Source organism: Myotis myotis, unplaced genomic scaffold (genome assembly GCF_014108235.1).
Source record: "Myotis myotis isolate mMyoMyo1 unplaced genomic scaffold, mMyoMyo1.p scaffold_m19_p_6, whole genome shotgun sequence".
Lineage (NCBI taxonomy): Eukaryota > Metazoa > Chordata > Mammalia > Chiroptera > Vespertilionidae > Myotis > Myotis myotis.
The window spans coordinates 77,459,201-77,481,376 of NW_023416368.1; the positions used below are offsets into that span (position 1 = coordinate 77,459,201).

The following is a 22,176-nucleotide window of genomic DNA, read 5'->3' on the forward strand; positions in this document are numbered from 1 at the left end:
GAAACAGAATTTCCAAAGGATGAGGCCCAGAAATCAGGATTTTAAAAAGATTCCCAGGGGATTCTTAATGTGCAGCCAAGGTTGAGAACCACTGGGTTAGAGGGTCTTCCTGATACACCAAGGTTGCAGGTTCAAACCCTGGTCAAGGGGAGGTTACACTGTCCATGTGATAATGGATCAGGCTGGAGACAACAGTATAAATGCATCTTTAGCTTAATATAGATACAGACAGTTCCACATAGAAATCTTTATATTTAGGTGGGTATACACAGGTGGGAATGCATGCACACATTTCCTTGCACGGTCACCTGAGCACATTAGCTCCCACATGATGTAGGTTTTTAATGCCATTCGGTACGAACAGGAAGCAGCGCCCTCGGAAGAAATGACCGACGGAAGGCGTGGCTGTGACTTTCATTTGGCTTGTTGACTTCGCAACCACTGTTGACTTCACAACACAGCTCAGCTGAGCCGCTGCCAAGGGAGGGCTCTCCCCGCTGCTGTAGGAACAGTCCTCAGAATGGCCGTGAGGAACAGAGGTGCTGATAACATTTGTCAAGCAAATGCCCTAATTTACTAAAAATCCACATAATACATTTTACAAAAACAGCATTTATCTAGATCTCTTGGTCCCTTCCTTAAGCCAACAAAAGAAGGGGTACTGAGGGAGCTCTATTCATAATGGAGGGTCCCCATCCAAACAGGGCAGCCCGGGGCACCACCAGGCCAGGCCCCTTGTCCAGTGCACAGGAGGTGGGTTTAACAGAAACCCCTCTGGGAACCAGCCTGGAGCACCTGGAGCCTGGAGCACTTCATTGCCATCCCAGGCGAGGGCCCTGCCGGCACCGCGGACATCCTGACCCACAGCCTGAGTTCCAGCTGGGGCCCTGCCTGGGCGGCTTCCTGCCTCAGGAGTTGGAGACTGGGTACCCATAGTGGTTGCGGTCAGCCTCACCCAGGGCCAGCGTCAGTGACAGGCTAGGCTTCCGTTCCAGCTCCCCTTCTTCCAGGCCGTGCTGTGGGGGCCGGGTTTTGAAGAAGTCGGAGATGTAGCGAACCTGGGTGAGGAAAAGAGGCAAAAGTGGGCTGGGCAGGGGTCGGACCGGGACCCAGGTGAGGGAGGTGGGGAATGGGACCCTGGGAAGCGAGTGGGGGGGTGAGGGGTGGTAGAACCCACGAGGGGATGAGAGCTGTGCTGGGGGCAATAAGAAAAGCAGAACCTGGGGTGGGAAGACTGGGATCTTAGGGGAAAGACGGGAGTAGAGAACTAGGGACTATAAAAGGGAGAAAGAGGGTAAGCGGGTCCCAGGGCAAAATGTTGGGGCCCAGGAGCTCACAGTGAGGCAGGCCACCAGTGCCCCCTGCAGGAGGCCCACGAGGACATCACTCCAGTGGTGTTTGTGGTCAGATACGCGGGTGTAGCCCACATAGAGGGCAAAGGCCACCAGGAAGAACTGCACCGTCGGCCGCAGCAGCCGTGCCCACTTCCAGCAGAGCCGCGCCTGCACATAGAGCTGGGGGTGCAGAAGGCAGCCATGAGCGCAGGAGCCTGCCGGGTTCACCCCACGGCCAATGCACAGATGGGAGCCCGAGGCCAAGAGTACAGAAGCCCAGGGCCTCCAGTTCTTATGAACAAACCACTTAGCCCAACCAACCCCCTCCTCCACCCGCCCTGTTTTAGGGATGAAGAAACTGAGGCCCAGCAAAGGGGAGTGACATGGCCATAGTCCCACCCCAAGCAAGGCACCGGAAAACCAACTCACCGCCAAGAACACCATGCAGTACATCCCAAAGGAGGAGTGTCCGGAGTAGAAAGATAATCTAAGAGAGGAGAGGGCAGCAGGCATCAGGAGGGCCCATGCTCTGAGCCCAGACAGCATCTCTACCTTCAATACCCTCCTGGTCTCCTGTCCTCTTCCACTGACCTTCCCACCATCTAAGGGAGAATTTTCCTTGGCAACATGGCCAGTGTTAGACATAATGGGAGTCTAACAGAAGAGGAGAGAGAGAAGGGGCAGATAGAGTATCTGAAGAAAAAGTGGTTGAAAAATCCCCAAACACGATGAAAAACTTTACACACTCAGGAAGCTCAATAAACTCCAAGTAGGATAAATTCAAAGACATCTACACAGAGACACATTATAATCACGCTACCAAAAAAAAGCCAAGAGACATTCTTAAAAGCAGACAAGAGAAAGGACTCATTGTGCACATGGGACCCTCAATAAGATTAGCAGCTGTCTTATCAGAAACCATGCCGGTCAGAAGGTGCTAGATTACATATTCAAATAATTAAAACAGGGGGAAAAAACTGTCAACCAAGAATTCTATATCTAGCAAAATTATCCTCTAAAAATGGAGAAATTAAGACATTCCCAGATAAGCAAAGATCTAGAGAATTCAATGCTTGTACACCTGCCCTGAGAGGAATGCTAAAAGGGAGGCTCTCTCAGGGAGAAATGAAGGATACTACTAGACAGTAACTCAAATCCATACAAAGACATAAAAAACACCAGTAAAGGTAGCTACAAAATAGAAACATCAGTATTAATGTATTTTTGGTTTATAATTCCTGGGTTTTTCCCTATATGATTAAAAAAGAAACAGCATATATGCTAACAATGTAAATAAGACTTACTGTGATTATTTCACAATAAATAAAACTATCATATGATTATGTTGTACACCTGAACTAATATGTTATTACACCTCAATTTTAAAAACTGCATAAAACAGTATATGTAAATCTATGTTGATAGGACACAATGTATAAAGATTTAATTTGTGACAATAACCTCAAAGGGGGTGCACAATAGTGTGTGTGTGTGTGTGTGTGTGTATCAGAGGTCCTCAAACTTTTTAAACGGGGCCAGTTCACTGTCCCTCAGACATTCCACACATGTGCACTGCGGGCCCAGGACGAGTCAGCTGCTAAGCAGGACAGGCAGCGGCGGCAAAAACACCCGGCAGGCCGGGTAAATGTTTTCGGCGGGCCGCATGTGGCCCGCGGGCCGTAGTTTGAGGACGCCTGGTGTGTGTGTGTATATATATCTTATATAATAAAGATGTAATATGCAAATGGTCATTACGCCATGACGCGTAACGACTGGATCATGGATCAGCAGGAGGGGGGGCAGTGAGCTACAAGGGAGCAGCGGAGAGCTATAAGAGGGGGCAGGACAGCAAGCTATGGCTATGGCGGGGGAGGGGGGGAGCCGGGGGGAGCTACAGGAGGGCAGGGCAGCGGGTGGAGAGCTACTGGGGGCAGCAGCAAGCTACTGGCACACGGATTTGTGCGCAGGGCTACTAGTGTGTGTGTGTGTGTGTGTGTGTGTGTGTATATATATATATATATATATATATATATATATATTACTATATATCTGCAAACTTTTTGCATAAGAAAAACCTATTTAACAGGAAAGAAGACAGTAATGGAGAAATTAAAAACAAAGCAAAATAAAAACATATATAATGTATATAGGTAACAAATAATAGAAGTCTTTCCTTATCAGTAATTGCATTCATGTTGAATGTATTAAATTATCTAAAAGGCAGAGATTAGAGAATGGATTTTTAAAATATCTAACTTTATGATGTGCATAAGAGACTCACTTTAGATTCAAAGACACAAATAGGTTGAAAGTATAAGAATGGGAAAAAATATTCCATGCAAATAGTAACCAAAAGACTGGCAGGGCTGCTATGCTATATTACTATCAGGCAAAACAGACTTTAAGACAAAAAATGTTAGGAGAAAGAAAGGACATTACAGTGATAAAGGGGTCAAGCCATCAAGAAATATCATAATTACAAAGATATATGCATCTAACAACAGAACCCAAAATACATGAAGCAAAAACTGACAGAAGCTACAGTATGGGTGACGACCTTCAGAACATTACAGAGGCCAGGCAAGCCCTAGCCAGTGTGGCTGTGATCAGAGTGTCCGCCCACACACCAAAGGGCTGCAGGCTCGATTCCTGGTCAAGGGCATGTACCTGGGTTGCAGGTTTGATCCCCGGCCCCAGTCAGGCCTCATGCTGGAAGCAACCAATTGGTGTGTCTCTTTCACATCAATGTTTCTCTCTCCTCTCTCTCTCCTCTCTCTCCTCCCTTCCTTCCTTCCACTCTCTCTAAAAAGCAATGGAAAAAATATCCTTGGGTGAGGATTTAAAAAATAATAATAAAGAAGCCAGGCAAGAAAGGCCACACAGTATATGATTCCATGTATATGAAATGTCCAAAATAGGTAAATCCAGAGACAGAAAATAGGTTAGTCCTTAACAAGGGCTAGGGGAAGGGGGGGTAGCTAATGGGCATGGAGTTTCTTCCTGGTGTGATGAACATATTTTGAAATAGGATAGTGGAGATGGCTGCACAACACTGCGAATGTACTAAAACCCAATGAACTGTACACATTAAAGTGGTTACATAGTGAATTTATGCTATGTGAACTTTATTTAAAGTTTTTTAAAAGAAAATAAGGAAGTCCGTTATGTGAAAAGTTTATCAATAGAGATGATGAGAGGACAGAGCAAAAGCATGAAAATGGACCTGAAATGTAGGGGAGATGGGTAACCCCTCCTAACACTGGCTGCTCTGCTCCAGGGCCTGGCACCCCAGCCCCACCTCACCTCCCTGTCTGCAGGACCCAGGCCCACAGGCACCTCCCGGCCCTGCTCCCACCCTGTCCGTTGCCCAATGAGGTACCTCTTTATCCTTCTCCATTTGGCAATTCATTCTTCAACATCCAGCTTCTGAGGGCCCTTCTCCAGCCCCCATTCTCCCCCAGGGAGTGGGAGTGTCTATGGCTTGAGCTCCCCCAGCATCACCCAGAGCGAAGGCTGCTAATCCACCACCCACCTGGACTCAGTGACGTTGGCAGGGCTTCCCCTGCACACCTTCTCCACCTGTACATAGACGGAGCAATTGACACGGCTCCAATCAGGGTCACACACTGCCAGGAAGTTGGGCCTCAGCCGGCCAATCATGTACTTGGCCAGGTCTGTTAGGGACTGGCTCACTGCAGCCCCAAACAGGAATGTCCCCAGCACCTTGTAGACAGCGGCCAGGTAATTGTTGAAGTTGGAGCGGGAATAGAGCCGGTCCGTGTACACCAGGTAGGCTTCTCCGGCTGAGACCTGCAAAGGGATCAGCCAAGTCGCCTCAGGGCAGGACCAGAGCAGCAACCGTGGGGTCTCTGCCAGGCACTTACTCAGTCCAACCCACTGAAAGGGATTTAGGATTTCTGGCTTCCCTGAGGCCACTAGGGAACTGGGAATTCTGAAGGGGGTCCTCTTCCCCACAAATACCACCCAGGGCAGATACTTGATGTTCCCTCCCTACCAGCCCCTCCTGCCTTACAAGGATGACGGTGGTAGTGATGGTGACCCCGGCCATGAGCCCATGAGTGATGGTGTCTGGACGGTAGGGGTACCGGATGGAGTCATCACCACAGTAGAACCCTCGCTTGTACGGGGCATTCACGAGCGTCAGGATGGCGAAAGGCAGAGAGGCTGGGAGTGGAGGAGAGAAACCATGTAGTCACATGTTTCTCCCTGAGCACCAGCCCTAGGGCCACACAGACCAGCCTTCTGGAGTTTGCACACCTACCTCAGCCTCCCTCCTGGTTTCCTCACCTTCATGCCCACCATTAAAACCCCCTCAGGGTTCCCCATCATCCTTAGATACTAACAGCAATGTCCTCCCCAGGACCATTCCCATCCCACACCTCCTACCCCTCACCCCACTTCCCTCCATCCTCCTTCCTGCTCCTGGAACAAACCCAGAAAGCACCCACCCCAGGACCTTTGCACACGTCCTTCTCTCTACCCAAAACATCTTTAACACATTGTACGCGAGAAACATATTTATATGTTCTACCAGTGTAGTAGAGCGCGGGACACGTATCAATACGTTTTTTATAGACTAGCGGTAGAATGCAGGTAACGTATAAATACGTAAACGAAAGTTATCATAATTTTACTGAACGTTGCCATTTGCGCAAAAAATTAGCAAAAATGGCCCGCGCCACCTGTTAGCGCGCAATAAAAACTACCCGCAAACAATGTGTTAACTTCCCTCTGGTCTCAGTTCCATTTCCCCCTCCTGACTGTCCCACCCAAGTAATCACTCTCCTAGAAGGAAATTTCAGTTCTTCCTGTTTCTTGTACTTTTATATAATTATATAATCATTGATACTTGATTAACCTCCTCCCCCACCCATCTGTGAGCACCTGAGCGGGAGGCTGTCATGCTCAAGGCTGAGTCCCAGGCATTTAATAAGCATCCTATATAATAAAAGGGTAATATGCAAATTGACCCTAACAGCAGAACAACTGGGAATGACTGGTCACTATGACACACACTGACCACCAGGGGGCAGACGCTCAATGCAGGAGCTGCCCCCTGGTGGTCAGTGCGCTCCCACAGGGGGAGCTCTGCTCAAACACAAACCAGGCTGACGGCTGCCAGCACAGTGGTGGTGGTGGGAGCCTCTCCCGCCTCCTCAGCAGCACTAAGGATGTTTGACTGCAGCTTAGGCCTGCTCCCCGCTGGCAAGTGGATATCCCCTGAGGGCTCCCGGGCTGCCAGAGGGATGTCTGACTGCCCGCTTAGGCCTGATCCCCCAGGGAGCGGGCCTAAGCCAGCAGGTGGACATCCCCCAAGGGGTCCCAGACTGCGAGAGAGCACAAGCCGGGATGAGGAACCCCCCCCACCCCAAGTGCACAAATTTTTGTGCACCGGGCCTCTAGTCTGTTATAAGGGCTTTCTGCTCTTGGATCTGAGATGCCCACAGTTCTCATTTGTCCCTGAGCTGGCCACACAGTGACCAAGACAGACCAGACCTGGGAGCTCAGTCCAAAGACACATTCAGGAGGCACAGACAAAACCAAATTATGAAAGGGTAAGTCACCCAGGCACTGGGGCCCTGCTGAGCCGGAACCCTTCCCCCTTCCCATGAAGGGCTCCCTGCTCTATGGAGCCGGTGCAGAGACAAACTCCAGCAGCGTGTCCTTTGCCCCTGGCAGGGCAGGTGACAAGTGTAAAAGGGTGTGTCTTCTGGGGACAGTAGAGCCAACTTCTCCCAACAGGCCAAATCCCAGGGTCCCAGGGACCCTTTAGTGATGGTATTGAGCACCTCGGATGCCGAGCCTGGGGAAAGACGCCGCGAGGAAAACAGAGGTCAGCCTCAGGGAGCTGAGAGGGGTTAGAAATGAAGAGTAAGTAAATGTGACTGGAACCAGAGAGGCGGCTGCAGGTTTCAGCAGGGATTGCAGAGTAGGTCCCAGAGGAGGTGGCTTGGAGGAGATGAGGAAGTTCAGGGGACATCTGGGGAAGAGTGCCGGGCCCAGGGAACAGCCAGCGCAAAGCTCTGCAGGTGCCACCATGCCTGGGAGTTGGAGCCCTGGGAAGGACTGTGTTGGGGGTTGGAGGATGGAGGACATCCTAAGAATGTGAACCTTGCTGTGAGGCGGGAGGCACAGGAGGGTTCGGAGAGAGGAATGGAGCCTGTTTTCATAGGGTCCCTCTGGCCGCTGTGAGTGAGGGCAGGGGTGGGGTAGAGAGGCCGAGGAGGAGTCTCTCAAAGTTGTGTGTGCGCGTGCGCGCTGGTGTGGGGGCAGAGCTAGAAGATGCTGAGAAATCAAGTCACCCAGGGCGCCTGGGAGGAGAAGTCCGCCTCCCAGCTGCGGCCCCAGCCCCTTCCACTGGACATTCCCACACCCATCAGAACCAGAGCTCGGCTTTCCTGGGGTTTGGGAAGCAGAGCTCTGGGCACTGAAATCAGGGCCTCCCTCCTCGCAGCTTCCATGACCTCCAGTGTTTGGTCGGGGCCTTTGTAAGCATTTGAAACTGAACTGTTTATGTGCTGAATCTTCTAGAATGGGGGTACAGTCTGCCTGAGCCGACTTCTGGCACACAGCACCAGCACACGACCTAATCTTAGCTCTGCCCCGCTGTGACCTCTCCGGAATGAAATTGGGGATTATAAGAGCTCATCCTCCATGGGCTGTTTGGGGAAAAAGGGTTATTTGCATGTTGCTTAGCGCCTGGCATACAGTAAGTTCCACACAGATATTTAAATAAATAACAGACGCTCGGGATATGGTGACCAGGGGACTTCCTGCTGCCACCTGGCACACCCCAAAAAGGGTCTCATCTGGGACATGGGAGAAGGGCCTGGCCTCTGCCATCCATCAGGACTGAATCCTCCATCCCCCGGTCTCTCGGTCCCCTCCAGACCCCCAGACCCCTCCTGCAGGTTTAAGGAGCAAGAACCAGATTGGGGAGCAGGGGGCGAATTCTGCCGGAGGGGCCCCTCCCCCCGCCGCGGGTAGAATTCCGGGACCATTGCCCTCACAGCCCCAGAGCAAACACTCAGCCTTTGTTTCCGGGACCCTGGGAAAGGGGAGGGGAGGGGAAGAGAGGGGCCTCGGGCTGCCCCCTCCGCCAGCCTGGCCCGAAAAGCCGCCCAACAGGTTTGGTGGCGCCTCCCCGAAGCCCGCGGTACATCCGCAGCCCGGGGCCCGGCTTTCTCTCCGTTGTCTCCCGGGCTGCGCTGGTTCAAGTCCCACCAACGCGCTGCGCGTCCCGGGCCAGGCTTCGGCCTCGCGGCCCCTGGGAAAGCCGGCCCTGAGCCGGGTGTAAAGGTCCTCCGGACCCGCACCGCGGCGCACCCCCGCCCCGCCCCGCCCCTGCCGGGCCGCCGCCCGGGTGAATCACCGCCCGGTCGGGCGCGGCGGGAAAGGGGGGCGCGGCGAGAGCGGGGCGCTCACGGCCCCTGCGGTGACTTCCTGCTACCCGGGCAGGGTTGCCAACCCCGGTGCCGTTCATGACCTCCTCATGAACCCGGCGCGAGCGGGTAAACTGAGGCTGGGAGGGCGCCGGCCCGGGAAGGTGCGCCGAGGGTCCTCCCCGAATCACCCCTCTAGAGATGGCCTCGGAGAAGCGGGGGCGCCGCCGGCCCTCGCGCGCCCAGCAACCCTCGCCAGGGGCCGGGGCGGGGGCGGGCACCACCTGGGAGGGACCCCCCACACGCCCGGGTTCCCGCGGCTCTTACCGACTAGCACGCACAGCACGTCGAGCAGCACGAAGACCCACCTCCGCTCCATGCCACCCCCGCCCCGGGCAGCGCCCACGACCCGCGACGCCAGCCCCAGCGCGTCCCGTCCCGTCCCGGGCGGCCGCAGGGTCACATGGCCGCAGAGCCTGGCCCTGCAGGGGAGGGGAGGGGAGCGACAGGCGGGGCGGGGCAGCCCCAGGGGAGGGGGCGGACTCTGCCCCCGCCCCGCCCGCGGCGCACAGGAAGGAGCGGGGTGGAGAGTGCGTGCGCGCCGCGGCTGGGGACCCGGGTACGGGGAGGAGGAGGGGTATCTGAGCTGGTGGGGGTCGTCAGTGCCCAGCTACCCCTCCCCCAGGCCGGAAGGCTCGGGCTCAGGAACAGTGAGCCCCGGTCACCGGAATGTCAGTGCCCGGTCACACGTATTGGGCCGGTTGAGACCGGGTGGGGTGAGGTGACAAGAAAAGAATGGGTGCCCTAGCCAGTTTGGCCAGTTGGGGTCCTGGGTTTGATTCTGGTCAGGGTCACATGCCAGGGTTGTGGACTCCATCCCCAGTGGCGGGCCTGCAGAAGGCGGCCAGTCCATGATTCTCTCTCATCATTGATATTTCTAGCTCTCCCTCCCTCTCTGAAATCAATAAAAATATATTGAGAGAGAGAGAGAGAGAGAGAGAGAGAGAGAGAGAGAGAGAGAGAGAGAGAGAGAGAAAAGAAAGAAAGGAAAAGGAGTGAGGGGTGAATGCGCAGCCCCAGCAGAACTGTGAGGTGTGGGGGAGCTGAGCTCGGGCTCCACAGGGTAAGTCCCCCAACCTCCTCTCTGAGCCTCCTCTCCTCATTGGAGACGGCACTCATTCCGTGTACATTTCAATATCCTGAGTCAGTAAGTGCCTAAAACTTAAATTGATGGTGTCTTGAGGCTTAGTTGCAGAGGTTCTGTAGACCTGCCACCCCTGGCAGTTAGACGATCAGATTCCTCAACACCCCCTCTGGAGACGGTGCCAGGCAGTTTGCTGTGTAGCACTTACTGTCCCCATGTGACAGAGGAGCGGAGGGGCCAGGAGGTAGGCACTCCTCACACCTAGAGTTTGTTTCTGTGCCCTGCACCACACAGGTCCAGGGAGCGCGAGTTGGGAGGCACCGAGGGGTCAAAACCACCCACGCCATGGAAACAGACTCAAGGGGCCCATTACGTCCAGTCTGCGCCCACACACCCACACTGGATCCTTTTGGCTGGAATCACCTGAGGCCTAGGGGAGTGTGACCACCTGGAGAGACCTGCCTAGATCTGGCAGAAGGCTTGATAGGCAAAGGTTCTGTCACCCTCAAGGTCACACAGTGAGAAAGGAGCTGGGATTGGAACCCAGGTCGCCTGGCCCCAAGGTTCCATGTCCTTGACCTCTAAACAACCTTCACCACCCGCTACCTCCAATGATCCTGCAGAGGATGTTCTCGGCCCCTTTTAGAGATGAAGGGAGTCAGGTCCAGAGAGGGGCAGCCCCTAGCTTTTGAATACAGAGACCCCTGACCCTGCTTCCTGGAGGGATCAACAGAACTCTGCATCTTGGCCACTGTCCAGACGGCCGGCTTGGGGGATAAGTGTCTCTAAGTCAAGTCCCCTGCGCCCCAATCAACTGTCCTTAAGCAGCGGCGGCGGGAGACACTCCCCGACCACCTCCTCCCCCCAATACACACACACACAAACACACTCAAAACAACTCAGCCCACCCAGGACATGACAAGGTCCTGCCTGGAAACTTGTGGACCTGAATTTTCCGTCTGCGGTGGCGACTGTGTGGAAAGGACGTCACTAGCAACCAACCCCCTTCCCAACCGCAAGCCCCGAGGAGTCCAAGTCGCCCGCGACTTCCTCCAAGGCGGCTGGGAGCATCAGATTGAATTGCCGGAGGGTTTTCCTAGAGTCTGGGTAAGGGGTGAGGCTATCGCAAGGGCCCAGTCTCAGGCTCCGCTGGATCCCGCGGGTGCTCCTTCCCTCCCCGCGTGACTCCCGCCCCACGCAGGCTCGGGTTCTGCTCATTGGCTTCTACTCCTGCCACTCACAGGGTGGGGCGGGCCCCAGGGAAAGGCTGGTCCCAGGCTCTAACTCCCGTCATTCATTCGTTCATTCATGCAGCACGAACCGAATTAGGGTTGTGAGAATTACCTGATAAAATACTGAAGAGCCGGGCAAAAATGTTACATAAATGTTAGCTTTATTGCACTTTTTTTCACTTTAACCTCGCTTCAATCGAGTGACTACCGCTCTCGGTGTTGATAGCCCATCAACACTTCCAGCATTGTATTGGAATCAAGGAAATGGAGGGGTTCTTTACTGAGCACCTACTGTGTGCTGGGAGGGGGATGGGGGGAGCTGTGAGACACTCGCCAAAGTGGGGTATGGTGGTGGAGACAGCCTGGGTGGGTGCTACAAGGTCAGATCCAGGAGGGTCTCCAGGGAGGCTCCGGCAGGCACACACTGTGGGTAGGAAGGGGCTTGGCCTGATCCCTGGTGAGGCAGGAGTGGCTGGAGCAGGGACATGAGGCTGGAGGAGCTGGTTGGTTATCAGCCCCTCCCCACTGACCTCAATCTCATCCTGTTCTTAAAATACCTGGACAAGGTCAGGATTAAAATCTAGCAGGGCAGTAGGAATTAGGATTAGTGTTAAGACTGGGGTCAGGGTTCTACACCTGCTAGCTGGGGTCCCCACTTTAAAAAGCTTTCACTTCTGGCCCTTTACAAAGAAATGGAGCCAGCGAGGGCTGCTCAGGGTGCAGAGCCTGGGCTGGCAGCCAGGACTGGACGGCTTCTCCCTTACCTGCAGATGGCAAAGTTGGAAGGAGACTGATATACCTGGTGGAACCATGCCCACCTGCCCTATAGATCCCACCAACTCCGTGTTGCCTGGTCACTCCCAAGCTGTGACACTCAGGGCTCAGAAGGTTATGTTCTCATCTCCCTGTTGCCTCAATGCAACCTGAGGGACTCCAAGTTTGTTTTCAAAAGTATTGTGGAGATTAAGGGAAAGAAGCCTGGCAAGTGGGTAGAAAGGTGCTGGGCACACCATAGGTGCCACCCGAGTGCAGCCACCACACTCACCTCTTTCTATACTTCTCTTGGGGATCAAAGAGCATACTGGGAGTTGGCTCCCAGACTGGGGGCTCTAAGCCCTGCTACAGGTCCTGCAGTCTAGGCTGTACCTCTGGGGGGCTGTGATGGTATGTTTGGACAGGAAAGGCAAAGTGGGTGGATGGTCCTCAGTCTCATTAAAAAGCACTATTGGAAGGTTAACTGAATAGGTACTTGGGGTCACCTGTAAGTCAGAATCCCAGACCTGCTCCCAGGACTTTACTGTCCCTGAGCGCCACACAACCTGAGTCTAGGAAACCTTCCCAGCTTCAGCATCGAGTCAGCATCCTGGGAACCCTCAGTCCTGCATGAAGTTACTTCCTGCAGTTGACCCCTACTGCAGTGCCCTCCCTGCCCTATACCCTAGCCTGCCACCTCCTTCCTCTAAGCTCTGGCATCATCTCAGCTTGTGTGTCTGTTTATCCACTTATCAGAGTCAGAATCCTTCCCGGAGTCAGCTCCAGGAGGGCAGGGTCCCCCAAAGAGTAGATGATCAATCAAAGCTTCCTGAATGAAAGTGACCTAGTGCCCTGGTCGGCAAACTGCAGCTCGCAAGCCACATGCGGCTCTTTGACCCCTTGAGTGTGGCTCTTCCTAAGCCTTAGGAGTACCCTAATTAAGTTAATAACAATGTACCTACCTATATAGTTTAAGTTAAAAAAATTTGGCTCTCAAAAGAAATTTCAATCATTGACTGTTGATATTTGGCTCTGCTGACTAACGAGTTTGCCGACCACTGACCTAGTGAATAATGAATGACTTAGTCGTGGGGCGGGAGATCACCAGAGTGACTGCTACTCCAGGGGCTCAGTGCGGGCTGGTCTTTCACAGGATGAGGCCGTGAGCAGCTTATTCCTTCTACAAGAGCTTATTTCTTCATGGAGAGTCCAGCCCCTGAGCCACCCCCATCCCACCCTACCTTCCCTGACTACTGCTCAGGGTTGGGGGGTGGTATTTGGGGGTATTTTACTCTGAGCCCCCACCACTGGGTCCCAAGATCAGGAGAGGCTGCAGACGCCAGTCTACCTACAGGGTAGTGCGGCAGGAGCTGCCTCTGCTGGGCAGTGAGGCAAAGCACAGCCTGGCCCTGACCTCCAGACACTCAAGGGGCACTAATCTGCCAGGCACCCACTGCCTCAATGTGCTCCTTGTAGCAGCCCAGGAGTAGTGTTACCACAGGGCATTATAAGAGGTTAAAGAATGTAGAGGAAAAGATGAAAAACGTGGAGAATTTCAGCAGAGAAATAGAAAACCAACAGTGGGGATTTGGGATAGGCTGCATGGCAGTATGAAACTGCAGAAAAGAGGACCAGGGACCTCAAAGACCAGTCCATAGCAACTATCCAAATAGAAACCCAGAAAGAAAAAAACAGACAGAAATCTGTGGGACAATACCCAGTGCTCTCCTGTGTGACCAGAGGCCCAAATGGAGAAGAGAGAACATAGCAGCAGACATAGTGGAAGAAACAGCCAAGATGCCCAACACCAACGCAAGGCAGTCCTTAGGTCCAACCAGTTCCGTGTGGAGACCTACCCCTGGCACATCACACTCAAATGCTGGCGTCCAGACAAAAAGGAAATCACAAAGAAAAAAGGTGGGTCTCATGTAGGAAAACACAAGAATGACCTATTTCTCATTAGAAACCGAGAGTCAAGGGAACATCTTTAAAATGCTGATCCTGCCAAAAAAGAAAAATAAGTTTCAGAAATGAAGGAGGAATCCTCAAGGATCTTCCTGGCCAGTGAGAGGGAGTGAAGAGCATTTGTGGGACGCAATGAGAGCCCATCTCTAAAAGCTACAGAAAACGATGAGCTACCACCACACTCCTATCCGAACAGCTGAAATCCAAACCGAGGCCAGCACACGTGCCGCCAGACCCTGGAGCTGCTGCAGGAACTCTCCTTGATCACGGATGCAAGTGCAAATGGTGCAGCCCCTTTGGAAGACGGTTTGGTGGTTTCTGACTACACTAAACACACTCTTACCGTAAGATTCAGCTCCCCAGTATTTACCCAAATGAGTTGAAAGCTTGTGTCCTAACAAATATCTGCACAAGTGTTCACAGAAGCTTCACCCATGAAGTGCCCAAGCCTGAAAGCAAGCGAGACTTCCTTCAGGAGGTGAGTGGATGAAAAACTGTGGCCCATCTGACAATGAAATGCTCCTCAGCAATAAGAAGAAAGAGCTATGCAGCCACGAGAAGGCACGGGGGAACCTCAGGTGCACATCACCAAGTGAAAGAAACCGGTCTGAAAGGCCATCCCTCAGACTGTTCGATACCAGGGAGAAAACCACCTACATTGTACACCTAAAACTAACACAAAATAATATTAAATGTGAGCTGTAACTGAAAAATAAATAAATAAAACAGAGAGAAAGATACAAATCTTAGCTGTCCAAGTAAATACACACACAAAGGTAAGGAAGGACAAGGGCAATTTTCTCGAAAGCAGAGCAAACCAGAATATAGTCGAGCAATACCTCTCAAATACTTCAAGAAAACGAGAACAGACTAAAACGCCAGTGAAAACCACTCTCAAGGCCGTGGCATCCCACCCCCAAGTGCACCTGCTCCCAGCGCTGGCACAACCAGCTCTGAAGGACTAAGCCCGGAATTCCAGGAGACACCAGACTTTCCCACACACCTGGGCACAACCAGCCCCTGAACCATCTGCCCTTGGTCTTCATACCCTGGGTCCAGGCTGGCCCTCCTGCATGTCCCCTGCCCTTGCCCAGCCTGTTTGCACTTCCTCTGGGGAAGCTCTGAAAACCACATCCACCCAGCCCCTGCTTACCCCTCCAGGGGATTCAGGACAAAACCTGCTGGCTGGCCCACCCAGACCCTCAGCTGCTCTCCCTCCTTCCCGGCCTGCACCTCCTTCCTGGGACTCCGGCCCCTGCCTACCTCTGCGCTGGTGGTGACCTCAGCCTGGCTCACACCAGCCCTCACCAAAATAGGATGATTCTCCTTCAGCTTCCAGATTAAATGTCCCCTCCGTTTAACTGACCACCTCCCTCACATCGGTCGTCCTGACATGGACCATGACCCCATCCTTCAACGATGCCTGGTACATAGCCCACCAAGTGACTACGTGGCGAGGATGACCTGTGGTTCCCCGACACCTCCACACACCCTGCCCAGTCCACCACGAGGCACCCACAGGGCTTCAAATAAAGTTTAATAAATAAAACAGCAAGAGATTCAAGGCAGTTTTCACTTCACAGTGTGGTCCTTGGTGGGGTGACAGGGAAGGATGAGTCCAACTCTGCAGATGGGCTCGAGCCAAAACTCTCCTGATGACACCCAATGGCTGGGGGTGCTGCCCTGCCCCCCTGGAGGACCCCACTCTAATTTGTAAACAGAAACATAAATAAAAAGAGGGAGGTGGGGGAAGAAACGGACCAGGACCCCAAACCATCTTGCTGGGGAGCTTCAACAGAAATACGACCCGCAGGGTCAGAAAAACAGGCTGGAGCCTGGCCCCTCGGCATTGCAGGCAACAGGGGGTGTCAGTCACCTGTCTCTTGGAACCCAGGAGGCTGCTGAGAAGCCCTGGGGCAGATAGAGAGGAGGCAGGTGGGCGTAAAGTGCGGCTTTTCCTGAAGTGGACAGAGTGGGTGAGGTCAAAGGTGGGGCGGGGCCAACGTCGAGGTATATGGCTCTGTGCCCCGTGGGGTTTGGCACCGAGTAGCAGCTGCTCACCGACCCCTGGGCTGGGGCAGCCCATGGCCCTGCCAGGTGCAGTGAGACAGAGCCAAGCAGGTGCTGGGGGGCTCCCTGGGCAGAGGCTGCTGGTGGGGGGCGGCGTCCTGCCCTGTCTCCCCATCTCCCTGACGGGCAGGGATGCCTTTCTTTGCCTCTGCTGGCCAGAGGGGGCCGGGCCCTTTGCACCCAGCTGCCCAACAGGTCCCACGGAGGCAGCCTGCAGCCAGGCAGTGGTGCCAGGTGCTGAGGGTGCCGGGCTGTGTGGCGAGGGGCAGGGCTGATAGCCCTGCCACTGCTCACCCTAGTCCTTGAAGTGTTCTGAAGCAGAGATGGTGTTACCCGAGGCCCACGAGGAAAAGGGTCGGGAAGACTGACAGAGGCAGGACCCACAGTGGCCCCAAGTCCAGTCTAGGCCACACACACCCGCCTGTGGCCAGGAATCAACAGGTCATCACGTTACAGCTGCAGTGAGGGGAGAGACCGAGAGAGAGACCAAGAAAGGGTCAGTCCAGTCCCACAGACTGCCCGGCTTGAGTGCTGTGGGCCAAACACATGGCTCCCAACCTTGCCCCCGCCAGCAGACCGTGTTTTCACGTGTGCCTGGGAGAGCTGGTGGTTGGGGCAGGGGTGGGAGGAGACTAGCACTGGCCCCATTTGTACCTTTTTGGGTTTTGAACCATATGAATGTTATTACCTAGTCAAAAAAATAAATTAAGCCAAATTAAAAGAAGAGAATAAAACTAAAGAAACAAACAGCCTGCTCCATGGGCCACACCACCCTCGGGCCCTCAGGGCAGACCCCTCCCGCTCTCCTCAGTTCAGCCTGAGGCTGGGGGCCCCTAGGGTGGGGGCTGCACTCACTGTGACAGGGGCTCCGAGTGCAGCCCAGGGCCCGGGCACGCTGGGTGGGCAGCCAGGAAAGGATTCACATCCCCAATGCCAATGAGTCCAAACTCAGTGACCGACAAGGCCACCTGTGCAGGGGCCACAGCTTCCTCGGGCTCTCCATCCATATCCACGTGGCTGGAGACCTGGGGCAGCTCCTCAGGAAGGGCCCCTGGCAGGGCCAAGTCCACAGCCAGTCTCGAGCTGGTGCTGGGCTCTGGAGCAGCTGCAGCGGAGGGGCAGAAGGCCGGCTCGGCCAGGGCTGGGGGCTGCTGGGGCACGGGCACAGTTGGCGGGGTGTCCAGTTGCTGGAACAGACAGGGCTCTTGCTCCAAGGATGGGAGGCTGTTGGAGCCTCCCTCGGGTTCACCAACACTGCCAGTCACACCGTCCATGCTCAGCGGCTCTAGAAGGGGAGAACGCGGCTGAGGCCAGGCCCCAGCAGCAGCCACGCCCAGCCCTCCCAGGATCCACAACCATCCTGGCTAAGGTGCATTAGCTTAAAAATCACACTTTTTGTCCTCAGGATGCAACCTATGCAGGCTCCAGCCAAATCTCTGTCAGGGAAAGCAAAGCCTATAGACCCCTCGTCACTGATGTTTTCATACAAATACATGAAATACACATGACCACAAAAGAAACCAGTTATACTAAACTGTACCCAGGCTAAGGCCCTGCCTTGGAAGGTTGTGACTCCTGTTTTTCAAACAGAACAGAACACAACAGATTCAAAACAACAACACAATGCTTGAGCGCACTGCCAAGTCAAGGTAAACGTGCCATTTGTGGAGCTCTGTACACAGGGGCATGACAGGCAACGCCGGGATGGGTAGGTGTGGATGCCCTCCCAGGCAAATATGAGACCAACCAGATTCTGGAACCAGGGGACAAGCTAAACCCGAGCCCAGTAGACTCAGAGAGCAAAGGTCTTTGTCCTTCCCTCTGTGTTCGCCTCCAGAAACTGAAGTTACTAACTGGGCCTTGTCTTGCTCTGGTGTAGCCCTGGGCCCAGGATGCTGGGGAGGGCTCAGATATCCCAAACCTCCCACATGCGGCTCCGGCTAAGCAACCCTCACCTGAGGCCCAGAAAGAAGCCCCCCAACCTAGGCTTGGGGAGAAGCCCCCTGGCCTTGGACTCAGGGAGGAATCTCCAACCTGGAACCCAGAAAGGAGCCCCCTTAATCTGGGGCTCAGAAAGAAGCCCCCCAACCACCTGGCACCCAGAGAGGAGCCCTCTCCACTCAGGGCCCAGAGAGAACCACCCCCAACCTGGGACCAGGAAAGGAGCCCCCTAACCAGGGGCCCAGAGAAGAGCTCCCCTCCACACCACCAATCACTTGGTGTCCAGAGAACAGCCCCCAACCTGGGACCAGAAATTCACCTCCTCGACCACCCAGGGCCCGGAGAAAAGCCCCCCAACATGAGGCCAAGAAGGAGCCCACCCAACCACCAGAGACCCAGAGAGGAGCCCTCTGCCCTGGAGTCGGAAAGGAGCCCCCTCAACCATCGGGGATGCAGAGAGAAGTCCTCGAACTTGGGGCCCAGAAAGGAGAGCCCCAACCACCTAGACCAGAGAGGAGTCCCTGCAACTACCTGGGATCCAGAGAGGAGTCCCACACCCAAGCCCCAGAGAGGGGCCCAACCACCTGGGGCCGAGAGGAGACCCTACTTTGGGCTGCAGGGCACACAGTTCTCCATATGGGAAACCAACAAGCTCCATGGGGTGAAGTGACAATGGTTCCCAGACACCTGCTCCTTAGTGTTCACTGGCACAGGTCAGAGTGCATTACAAGGGTGCTCCCCCAAAGATAGGGGCCCACCCACATTCTTACCTATGTGCATCCGTGCCAGAGGGTCCTGCTCAGGGCTTAGGCCATCAGCGGCAGGGGGCGGGGGCGGTGAGGAGCGGGGACGGGCGAGGCCATCGGGGTCACTGCCATCTAGGTCCTGGTCTGTATCCCTGTGGAAAGATGGCACCATGGGGGACTGCAGAGAGACAGCTGCCGCAGGCAGGAGGTGCTCCCTGGGACTCCCAGTCGTCCCCTGACCCCAGGTCCTGCTGGAAGCCCGCCACACATACGTAGTTCCTGATGGGCCGTACTTCCTCCGGCCCAGCCGCGTCTGCTGGGAGAAGTAGTCATAGCGCTCAGACTTCTTCCACAGGTAGTAGTATTCCACACACTCGCCCACAGACCTTGTACGCACCTGAGGGACAGTGTGGTGTCATCTGGGCCCCACACGCCCAGCTCCCTCTGCTTCCCAGGGCAGCGGGAACAGGTTACAGCAACCAGCGCTCTCAAAGACCTGCCACAATCCCAGTGTCCTCTGAACCCACCTCCAGCCCCCATCTAAGGCTCACAGGCCACCCCCATGTCCAGGGCTCATCCTTTTGCCTTGAACATGGCACCTCAATCTCAGAGAGCTCCACCACCTGCTGACATGGGGCCCCATTCTTCTTCACTCTGGGTCCATGTGTCCAGTGTCCACTTCCCTTTCCTCAGACCTCGCCAAGCTCCCAAAAGTGTCCACCTCATCCTCTGCTCATCGCAGGCCCAGCAGAGGGGGAAAACGAGCCCTCTTGCAGACACCAGGGACAGAGACTCTACCCAGAGAGGACAACATGCAACCTGGCCAAGCTTGCTTTTCCCACGGAACATCACTAACACCCCAAGGGAGAGCTGTCCATGAGCACATGAAATGCCATTAAAGGACACATTGGGGCTTCATGAACCCTGACTCAGGTCACATACACAGCACCCTAGAAAGATAAGGGACAGTCCAGCATGGAGCTGGATGCCACCTGGCAACACCTCTTGGGGCATCTTCACTTTGGATGAGCCCCACAGCAAGGCCAGGGCTGTTACAGGTCCATGTGAGAAACCTGCTGGTCCCCAGGATGAGGGACAGACAACAGAGCCCAGGGAGGCCTGGGAACCAGGGGGGCAGGCAGGGCACACACGAGCTGTCCCCTCTTCCCAATGACACCCTTGTGCATCAGGGGGTCTGACTGATAGTGAGAGCGTCACAGCCTCCGTGGGGCCAGGGTAGGTGCAAACTTACAGCGTGTGTGGTAACCATGGGGCAGGCATGTGGAAGGGATGCATGTGAAGTTTTGCTCACAGAAGCAGCCTCGGCTGCAGTGGAAATGCAGGGAACAGCGCACTGCATCAGGCCACCCGGGAGCTGATCTGCCTAGAGAATCTAGTGCCACCTGAAACGACACTGGGCAGGCCAGCTGAGCATCCTCTGTCCCAGCACAGATTCTCACTTACTCCAACCTCCCAAGAGAGGACAGAGGCCCTGAATGTGAGCTAGGTTTCAGCCAGGCCCTGCTTCTCTACAAGCTGTGTCACCATGAATAGGAGGAAGGGGCCAGGGCTGCTTCCCTAGAAGGGCAAAAACCCACTAGGAGATGGGTGAGGAGAGAGAGCCATGGCAAGACGAAGGGAAATTCAGACTCTGAGACAGTGTCATAGGAGCATATCCAGCCAGAATCCAGGGAGAGGGACCTACGTCTAGGAAGGACATGGGGACTCAGGTCCAGAGGAAGAAAAGTAGCTCAGGTCTAAGAAAAACAGGTGGACTCAGGTCCAGGGGAGGGCAGGGCCTTGGTACTCAGCAGCCCCTCTGGTCATGAGCATTTGTCACAGGTGGCAGGAGAGACCTATTTCCTTGGTTCGATCAAACTAAGAGACCCTTGTTCCCCATGGCTGGAGGCTGAGAGTGGGGTCCAGGCTGGCAGTCAGTACAGCAGCACAGGCTCTGGCACAGGTGGTGGAGCTCTCTGAGACTGAGATGCCATCATGTTCATTTCCCATATTGGAGCCTTCTTGGGGGAAGGAAGTGGCTTCACAGAGGAGACTAGAATGTGATAGCAGGCATGCAGGAGTGAGAGGCGGAAACCAGGGCTTTCGCCCTCAGCTCAGAGGACCCTCAAGAGCCTGGGAAAGGGAGTCACAAACTCATGTTGTGGGGTGTAGGGTGCCATGTGCCCAGGCTCCCAGGTTCTTTCCAGCCCCAAGGAGGCCATGGTGCAGCCCAATGGGAGCAGGATGGGCTGTGTCCTCACCTTGTTGGCCTGGATTAGGTGGAAGTTTTTCCCGTGCACTCGGAAGCCATGCTCAAAGTTCCTACACTCCTCCTCACTCCAAGCACAGAGCCCATCTACAACCAGGAGGAGGCAGTGGCGTCAGCAGTGCCCAGACCAGGACAGCTAGTAAGGGTGGGGGTGGGCAGGCAGGGCACTCACCTCGGATCACCTTCACGTTAAACCGCAGTCTCCGCAGAGCCTCCTCCACATTGAAACTGCATTTCACCAGCTCATACAGCGCCTGGGGGAGGGAAAGCCTCTTCCCACCTGCTCACCAGCAGCAATAGCAGGAGCATTTACCCCACCATTGGGCAGGCGTATGGGGCATTCACACCACCATCAGGGCGAGGATATTGGGGGTTTACCCTACCATCAGAGAGGGGAAATAGGCGCAATCATGCCACCATCAGGGCAGGCATATAGGGGTACACACACCATTTGGACAGGGGTATTGGGGGGGATTTAATTCATCATCCGGGTGGATATATGGGGGTGTTCACCCCACCATCAGCTGTGGATATGGGGAATGTTTATAACACCATCAGGGAAGTGATATGGGGGTGTTCAAATGACAATCAAGATGGATATACTGGGGGCATTTACCCCATCAGGGCAGGGATGTTTGAGGCATATATATACATTATCATCAGGGCAGGGATATCCAGGGTGTTCACACCATCAGGGTAGGGATAATGAGGGCATTCACATCACTATTGGGGTGGGGCTATCAGAGCGCATTTACCTCACCATCAAGGTGGGAACATGCAGGGGCATTTACACCACCATCGGGACAAGGATATGGGGGTGTTCACACCACCCAGCATGCTGCCTACCTGCTCACTATCTTTCACCATTTCTCCCTCTGGGAGCTGAGACCCGGTCGTCTCGTGCCATCTCCGCTTGACTGCCCGGTACAGGAACTCCTCCACCTCCCTCTCAGGGAGGATGTTGGGGTCCCACAACAGCTGGTCATCATTCTCATAAACTGTTTAGAGGGAGTGCCAGGGTCAGCAGTGGGCACAAATTCCATTCCCACACCTCGAAGAATACACACTCCCTCCCCACAAGCATCCACCAGGTTGGCTATCACAGCACCTCCAAAGGACAGTTGCTAATTTGTATGTCCAGTTCTTGTGACCTGGACCCATCCCTTACACACCCCTCCAGGCCAGAGGTGGTCAGGGCAACAACAAAAGGCGGAAGCTGTGGGAGGCCAACTGGGTGCTTCCCAGCTGGGAAATCCAAGGCAGCCTCCTGGAGGAGGCAGGAGGTAGTCTGCGTTGAGGAAGGGGGGACTTCTGAGCAT

General features: G+C 54.6%; 2 protein-coding genes across 3 annotated transcripts in view; both read right to left on the reverse strand.

Moving 5' to 3' along the window:
- Positions 1-232: 232 nt before the first annotated feature.
- PLPP2 (phospholipid phosphatase 2) lies at positions 233-9,222 on the reverse strand. The gene is made up of 6 exons (XM_036314735.1): positions 9,065-9,222; positions 5,368-5,519; positions 4,867-5,144; positions 1,764-1,821; positions 1,338-1,514; positions 233-1,058 (listed from the first exon to the last, which is right to left on the reverse strand). The coding sequence occupies exons 1-6, from the start codon at positions 9,114-9,116 to the stop codon at positions 909-911; spliced, it is 867 nt and encodes a 288-aa protein (XP_036170628.1). The 5' UTR covers positions 9,117-9,222; the 3' UTR covers positions 233-908.
- Positions 9,223-11,275: 2,053 nt separating this feature from the next.
- The window catches only part of MIER2 (MIER family member 2), a 31,078-nt gene continuing 20,177 nt past the window's right edge, over positions 11,276-22,176 (reverse strand). For both annotated transcript variants that reach the window (XM_036314647.1, XM_036314648.1), the window contains 7 exons: positions 21,704-21,855; positions 21,030-21,111; positions 20,850-20,944; positions 18,861-18,985; positions 18,613-18,740; positions 16,757-17,186; positions 11,276-16,357 (listed from right to left, as the gene is read on the reverse strand). In XM_036314647.1, coding sequence (XP_036170540.1) covers positions 16,336-16,357; positions 16,757-17,186; positions 18,613-18,740; positions 18,861-18,985; positions 20,850-20,944; positions 21,030-21,111; positions 21,704-21,855 — 1,034 coding nt within the window. In that variant the 3' untranslated portion in view covers positions 11,276-16,335. The remainder of the gene's footprint in view (positions 16,358-16,756; positions 17,187-18,612; positions 18,741-18,860; positions 18,986-20,849; positions 20,945-21,029; positions 21,112-21,703; positions 21,856-22,176) is intronic.